Below are 8,429 nucleotides of genomic sequence, written 5' to 3' on the forward strand. Positions count from 1 at the left end.
TTTTCATTGCTTTTTGATGATTGCTATTGTGGTCTGCATTTTCGTCATTTTACAGTCAGCCTTGAGCTGTTGCCCTCCAAAGGCTACGGTCATGTGTTCAAATTTCACTAAATTAAAACTCCTGAGCCTTTTCTACTGTGTTAACCTGTCTGGACTCCTCTGAATTCCAAATGACTTTCTGCTGTGTCTAGTGCTAGATTCTTACCTGCTGCACAGTAGCAGTCGCTGCACTTGCTCTCGTATTCCCTGCTCCATAGGTAGATTTGGGAGCCTGTTAATGACCCAGTCTTTTCCTAAGTTCTCTTAGAACCCCTGCTAACCAATATTTTTGTTCTGAGTACTTAGACTTGCTCAACTTCCCCTTTCTTAGCTCTTGATTTCAAAATTCAGATCACCTCTGACCAACAGCTTGTTCACCTGTCTCAGGAAAAGACTTACAACTAGGTTTAACGTAGAAATGCAAATAAGTTTCAAAGGAGGTCAGCTGGACTGCATTTTTCACAAATGCTATTTGGCAATCTGTGAGATTATATATATATATAGTGGCAGATAATTTCCTCTAAGGAACTTAACTGCTTTGCTAATTGCAGTTAATCATGGCCACTGATCTTTTTAAAACCGTGGATGAGCCATCAGAAGAGCCCTTGCATCTAGAAAATGCATCCTAAATATGTCCTCGATTGCATATGTGTAGTGCTAATACTAGTATTTAGAGAAATATATGATTCTCTGCATGTTTTTCTTTTGTGTGTGTGTGTTTGTTTCTCTTGCGTTGCTTGCTTCGCTTGTATTGGTGGTTTGCTTTAACTAAATATACGTACGTATTTAAAAGAAAACCTGGATATCAGGGTGAAGTATCCCACTTGCCTTCTTTCTCTAGGCCTTGCTACCGGAGCAGCGAGCAGTGCATGCAGATTCCTACCGGAGGATCGGGCACCTCTGACAGCTTGGCTGCTTACGATCTCATTCCTTACCATGATAAACACACACAAACACACAAACTGGCATAAGCTGAGAAACTTGAGGATCAAATTATTTTGTACTTTTTTTCTAAAAAAAAGTCTCCACAGTGTTATTTTTTATTTATTTGTCTAGAAGCTATTTTGTGAAAGTTCATAAGCTGTCTTTTTTTTTAATTTGTTACAAATGCTTTTTATTTATGTTATTTAAAATGTGGAGTTGCTCAGTGTGGAAAGAGACTATTTTTCTCAAATGGTACTAATTTTATATGAGATTTGAAGAAAACCTGGGGTATTTATACTGCGTTTTTGTATAAGATGTATAAACTTAACAGGGAAAGATGAAATTTTTTTGATGTAAATGGAAAATAAAAATTTTTTTAAACATAATGTCTCTTGTCTTAATAGTATCAATAGCTTCAGCTTTATGAACAAGGATTAACCTATTTTAGACAAAATGTCTTTGATACCAAGGACTGTCATATCAGGACTTCTGCTAAAGAGAGCTGAGTATCCCTAGTTAAGTACATCCCCTATTACAGTTCTTTCCCAGATGTACCTGCACATCTAAGAAGAATTTGCGTCGTACCTGGGCACATTCTACTGCTGTGGCCATTAAGTAAAAAGGCAGTGCCAAGAAAAGGGAAGATTATTAACACACTTGTTTCTTGGATAACATTCCTTAGTGCTTTTTCTTTTGTTTCAAATTACTAGATTAAATTAGATTTTTAATATTTTAAGAGGTCAGAAAGACACCTCTTAAGGCCTATGGCTTTTTCTAGTTGGGACCCGTGAACTATCTCAGCTGATTTGCTTTCAAGGATCCCTTTGTCCCTGTCTTTCTAATGACCTTAAAGCTAATGCTTGAGCTGGCTTCTCCCATTGAACATCAAATAATGTCAAGTTAAATGGAACATTCTCAAATCAACTTTAAGCCAAAAAACTAGAGATTGCAGGTATTGAGATGACTATAATTCTTAGTTTCCACTTACCTACTCAATCAAGGCTCCTGCAGCCACTCCGAAGTGTGATAGTCAGCCATGGTTTTGAATTCCAATCAAATTACAAAGGACTGCTCAAGGTAACTTGGCTAGAAAGGCCCCTGCATGTTCTGCTTAGCAGTACTTGTTTCAGTCTGGAAAAACAGCCAGTACAGCAACACTAAAACTGCTTTCTATATGACTCTAATGTGACTTTTTTCAATCACTTTTTCATGTGACCATATAACCCCATACACAGACTTAAGGGGTTTCTGGTGTTACAATAAATAAAATGTTGAGTGGACCTCAGTCGGTCCCTTAAGGGGATCTTTCTGCAGTGGTTTAGATGAGCAGCTACCTACCTGAAACACTCCTCCCTTGGTTTTCACTTACCCTCCCCCACGTGTGTGAAGGTACTTTGGTTTTGAAGGTGTTTTGTTAGTGCTTTCTTAAAGCTAATCTTCTCAGATGACCTTCCTAGAATTAGAGTAACAAGCTAGCATTAAAATAAAGAATCCCTTTCCCCTGCAGTCAGTGTCTGAAATTCCCAAATAGAAATGAGTTTTCATGTAGTTCCTGGTGTTTCTAATTCATTTGGGAAAATTTCACTCGACCAGTGGCTTTTAGTTAGACTCTCTGTTATCTCGCTGAAGAAAAGAGCAAAAGCATTTTAGAGTTACTGTGTGGAAACAGTAGTTATCAACAATGCATATAAAAAAAAGAGGAAATTTTGGCATAATAGCATCTGACTTTTTAAAGATATTACTCAGTTTCAAGGGGTCTTTGGCATGGGAGAGTTATACTGTCAAACTAACATGCCCTTATGCCTTCACCTTCATTTTTTTCTAAAATTGTTAAGATTTTGATTGGCATTTTGTTTCCCACATTCAACAGAAATATGGCAGCACCTAAGAACCAGAAAAGGAAACTATCCAGATGTGACTATCACAGTCAAGGCAGAACTTAGAATTTTATATCAATTTTTCCTAGATCTGGTAGTCTCAGGTATAACTTAGACTTGGAAAACTAGTTCAATGCTGTGAGTGTCCTTGAAGAGTTGCCGTAATATTTTGCTTCTATGACTGGTTTATTAATTTAGTTGACTCTAAAATAGACTCACCTGTGGAGTGCCAGCTGTTTTCTTAAGCATAGACTAAAAAAAATGGAGACTGGTGAATGTGGACTGATTTTTGTTAACTGATTCTCACATAAATGTTGCTTTTCAGGGGGGTCACGAGCAGCTTCTAAAAATGATGGAAGAACGTATGATGGATGTTGAACAGAAACTAAGGCTTGTGAAGAGGCTTCTCCAAGATAAAGTAAATCAGCTGAAAGAACAAGTAAGCATTCTTACTCTCTCCTTCAAACTGTCCCCAGTACTTCTGTAAACAACTAAGTGGGCAAAAGCTGCCAAACCATTCTTGCTTAGAATAAAGTTAAAAGTTCTTTCCTTTTTCTTTGAATGCTTCTGAGCTAAAACACAGCATATTTGCCCCAAAAATTCCTAAAAGGCCAAATTGGAAACTGAATCCACCGCTCACTAATTTGTTTAGTATGCTGATGCACTTCAGGTCAGGAAACAAATATCAAATTTGAGCCAAGTATCCTAACTGGAAATGTTGCTTAGAAAAGGAGGAAAAAGAATTTGCGGAAGAGTACAGGCAGGAGTACTGTACAATGATTGATTTCTCAACACCCCCTGCCCCAACACACTCTTTGCTTGACATGGTTTGGGGGCTTTTGTTCTTGCCCTGGTCTGACTTCTTCAGAAGTCTTCGATAGCGTAGGAAAAGGTGGCTTTTGAACACTTAGGCATGATGTGATAACAGAGTCTGTTTTCTACCGAGGTACAGCCTCCTCTTTCATGTTAAGGAAGTGCTATCCTGACGGGCTGTCCTGCCACAGGGCTGCTCCCAAAAGCCTGCAGACAGGTGCTAGACTGCTCTACCCCATTTTATTTACTCAATTTTTTTTTTACCTCAGAAGAAGTATCTCTGTGGGGTCATGGGACTTGTGGATCCTCTTGTGTACTGGACTTATCCGTAGACGATAAATGCTATAAAGCAGTACTTGTCTGACGAGATTCATCTGACGCTCTCTATCATCTACCTGATCTCCTTACAGAGTCTTTTCCATTTCAAAATGTTCATACTATTTATAAAGACTCCACAAATGTATAGGTTTTTAACAAAGGAAATAAGATGAATAGGCAGGTTGTCTTCCTTTGTTATCTGAGTTGCGATAAACACATTCAGCTACTTTCCTAGCCCTGTTCTTGCTTTTAATTTTTTATTTTTACCTGACTTTTAATTTGCTGAGTAATTATGTCCTATTCACAATTCAGCTTTCCAAGAACACTAAAGCAGATGCAATGGTCAAGGATCTCTATGTTGAGAACGCACAACTGCTGAAGGCTTTGGAGATGACAGAACAGCGGCAGAAAACTGCTGAAAGGAAAAACTATTTACTGGAAGAAAAAATTGCCAACCTTAATAGAATAGTAAAGAACCTGGCGTCCCCGTCATTTAATTCAGCGTCCGAGATAAGGTCGTAGCAAAGCCATTAAGTCTGCCGCATTCCCGTGCACTTTACTGAAATGTTAATATTTCAGCTTTTCACTGTGTTGCCTTTTTGTATCGATGAATTTTAGTTAACAGATGCCTCTAAGGAGAGAACAGAGCTAAATCCCAAACCGCACACTGCCAAAAGAGAACTTTTGTTTATTCCCAAACTGTGTTTCTGCTAAATTTTGCCTGAAAGTAGTCTTCACTATGTAAAAAGAAAAAAGGCACATGTTTTTTCTAGGTTTCATTTTGATACTTTGGTTTTAATTTAAAATATAAATTCTGAATTTACTGTACTGAGGTGATTATTCCTATCTAGATTGAAGCCAAGGTCTAATGCAAACTTCAGTTAGTGAATTTAAAACCTCAAAAGATTTTTGGCTTTCTAGGATACTTTATGGTCCAATCCTAATAATACTGATAGGTCAGTCTTCAACACTGTCAGTATAACTGCTGTTGAAAGCAAGGCTTTCCTGATACGCTCGGTGTCCTGCAAACTGATTCCCATTTGTGTAAAGCAATATGCTCCACCTTACACGTTAGGCTTCTGGGTTATTCTTCGTGGCTGCTTCTCCACAGAGCTCAGAAAAAAAGTTTTCTTAAAAATATGAATATAGACTACTGCCTCCAACTAAGCCTAACAGTATTTCATCTGAAGAAACTTCCCAGCTGAGAAATAAAGACTACTACTATTTTTATTTTTTTTTAAGCTGTGCTGCCAGACAACTTAAATATTGTAGAGGCCTTAATTTTTTTGGTTTTATATGTGGAAATAAGTTATGCTAAGCAAAGGAAGAGTCACTAAACAGAAGTTAAGATGTAAGTTTTGTTTATATAATTTTTAAACTCAGTAAAGCAGTGGAGTATGTTTATCAAACAACTGGCAGAAGAATGAAGAGGGGGACTTGAATGATTTCTTTAGTGAAATCCTGTCATCAGGCCTCACAAGCCTGGAGCTTTGCCATGAATGCAGGGTTCCTTTGGACCTGAGTGATAATTTGGAAAGTCTTGTCTTTTGTAGTAGGTCCTACTACAGAATCTAAGTTTGTAAGTAATAGCGAAGAAACATATTCGATGTGAATATGAAGAACTCAGGGAATAACAGCCTAAATTAGCTTCCTTCAACATTATAAATGTGGAGATCCATGTCAGCAGATGAAGATAAATGTGCATGAGGAAAAGCAGGATAAACCAAATGGTATTTAGATGAGCATTACCTTAGTACTCCCAGACCAAGATGCGGAAGTGCTGTAGTCACGAAGGTTGAGGAGCATCGAGGTTTGTAATGAGAGGTAATAGCTCCGATATGATCAGTCGGTGAGGCTAGGGAAATGCAAGTTTCCTGGGAACACCTTCAAGGCTGAGCCGGCTCTGACACAGAAGCTGCTGAGTAAGAGCTTGCGTGCTCAAATGCTTGTATACAACCTGGTACTGCAAAGAGTCTAAATGCCCTGCAAAGGCCTTGCCTCCATCAGAACAGTACAACACACTTAAACAACGTAAGTAAAACTGGTGAAAGGGGCCATACTGGCAACACTTGAAACTGGACCTCTTTAAATACGCATGAACTGAGAATGCAGAGGAAGAGGGTGCGGCGTTGTATTTCTGCAACCGCTAGCAAGGTGACAATTTTGACAGCACTTGTAATGAGCCAAAAGTCCCCCAGAAACCGGGGTAACACTGCCTGGAAGCTGTGGAGTAACTTGTGGAAAATGACTTCCACTTGGCACTGATGAGCATGTGGCTGTAGGGGATGCTATCTACGTCCACATGGTTCCTTCCCAGTTTGGGAGGGTTGATGGACTGAACTAGACATACAGGGTATGACTTCCTCTTCTCCACCCCCTCCTCATCCATTGCTTTTTGCAGGAAATATAGTGGAAATGGAAATACAATCATGTAAGAACACTGTGTTGGAGTATCACAAAGTCCTTATAAATTATTTCACTGCTAATCTATCCTAAATGCCTCTATCAGGTATTTCTCTAAGTAATCTCAAATTCAGGCATTTACACGTCCCGTTTTTCAGCAGCCGCAAAAAATTTTTTCACAAATTTGAAATGTGTCAAATATGGCAAATTGCATTGATGTAAATCAGAGCTTTTAAAAATCTGAAGTAGTGAGACTGTCTTTCTTTTAGTATTGATCAGTAAGTGGTATCAGTTATAATAAATGTCTGTGTGCGGGTACCAAGGCTGCGTGGTAGCAATACGGTAACTGAGCACTCCCTGAAACCATGCCTACGCTACAGAAATTAGCAAAGTTTCAAAATACTTCCAGGAATCAATGTGAATGAGGTTTAGATGATCAGAACTGTATTTGGAAAGACATCATTAGCTAGCACATTTGAACACTACTTCATATCTTGACCTAGGTTTACTTCTAATGCACAGTACGTGACCGAAATCTGAACACTGAACAGAGAGAAGGAGTGCTTCACTTAAAATACTGTGGAATTAATTTCACATTGCTTAATTGTAAAGGCTGGGCTACTTAACTAATTCTTTGCATCTCCTGGTAGTTACCAGGTTTTTATAAACCAAAGGTAGAGACGTTTCTAGAGCACAGTACCAAAAAGGGAGTCCAGATGTTGGAATAGAAGGGAGAAACAGAGCAAAGGGATTTTGACTTCCCCCTTTCTCACCCTATCCTACCTTGCTCTACTTTTCTTTCACTTAGCTTCAAAAAATTAAGGTAGCCACATGAGGGAGGAGGAGGTGGAGGAAGAAAATGTTTGGTAAACATTTTTTAGACAAAACTCCAATTTCACTGGAATACTTGTGTGAATTAATTCTCAGAAGTGCCTTTTGTAATTACATATTCCAGAGCCTTTCTGTACTAGCCTGCTTTTGTTGCTACAGGACAAATCAGGACGATCCCTTCCCAAACGGAGGGAACACAGAGAAAGGTAGCGCTGCTTACAAACGAGTGTCATGTGGCTTATTGGTTCCTTGTGTCAGCTCAGATGATGAGCAGCTAGTTTTACAAAGTCCAGACTACTGAAAATAAGCATATAAACATGTAAGTTATTAAGCATTAGTGGTCTTTTGTGCATGAATGTGTCTCCTATGCAGTATAGGCATTTTAAAGATACCAAAGTATTTAACGGGGTTGTACCAGTCAGAAGGCACTGAATTTCTAAGCCTCGTTCGTACAACAAATATTAACTACTTATACTACCAGGAGGTGTTTTAGATGTTTTCAACTCTTGCTTTACGAATCACTGTGAAAATAAATGCACATAGATATCCAGGGTTGGGAGTTTTGGAAGAGGAGAGACCCCAAGTTAAATTTATGTGTACTAAATTCACACAGTTGAAGTGCTACTTGTCAATTTAGAATGATTTAAAAGTATACATTGTCGCACATTCTCCAATTACCACTTTAAATACACGGAAAATTGAATTCTTTGAATTCTGATTGAAGAAAAAAAAAAATAAAAAAGGATTGTAACATATTTGATTTGAGCCAGAATATATGTAAGGTAGAACAAGGGACAGTCTGGACCTATCAAGAGTAAAATCCTTTTGTTTACTTTCAGCAAATGACATCACTTTCTCTCAGGTTTTCCATCATTTACCTGTTAAGTCTCCCGTTTGGTGTCACATGCTGTCATTTCATGACAAATGACTTATGTATAAATGAAAACAATTGTATATTTTTATTTTATATTGAGTTTGTTTTGTTCTAGTGTAATATATTGTCCTCACAACATCATGTAAAACCGAGAGATGAACCAACTTACATGTTATTTATAATGAATGTAAAAACAAACAAAAAAATTACTGTATGATCCATACTTGTGTCTTCTGTTTTTTATCTAACGTGAAAATAGTTCAGTATCTTCCCGTGGAAGCTGTAGGTACTTCAGGTAGTATCTGCAAATTCATCAAAGGCATACAGAAAGCTGTGATAATAAAAAGGCT

At 38.1% G+C, this 8,429-nt stretch overlaps 1 protein-coding gene across 2 annotated transcripts in view; it reads left to right on the top strand.

Annotated features, from left to right (window-relative positions):
* NIN (ninein) overlaps window positions 1-8,302 on the top strand; it is a 65,424-nt gene extending 57,122 nt beyond the window's left edge. For both annotated transcript variants that reach the window (XM_064461164.1, XM_064461166.1), the window contains 2 exons: window positions 3,166-3,279; window positions 4,284-8,302. In XM_064461164.1, coding sequence (XP_064317234.1) covers window positions 3,166-3,279; window positions 4,284-4,493 — 324 coding nt within the window. In that variant the 3' untranslated portion in view covers window positions 4,494-8,302. The remainder of the gene's footprint in view (window positions 1-3,165; window positions 3,280-4,283) is intronic.
* Window positions 8,303-8,429: the final 127 nt, after the last annotated feature.

The sequence above is a fragment of the Phalacrocorax carbo genome, chromosome 9 (assembly GCF_963921805.1).
Source record: "Phalacrocorax carbo chromosome 9, bPhaCar2.1, whole genome shotgun sequence".
In the NCBI taxonomy this organism is placed as follows: domain Eukaryota; kingdom Metazoa; phylum Chordata; class Aves; order Suliformes; family Phalacrocoracidae; genus Phalacrocorax; species Phalacrocorax carbo.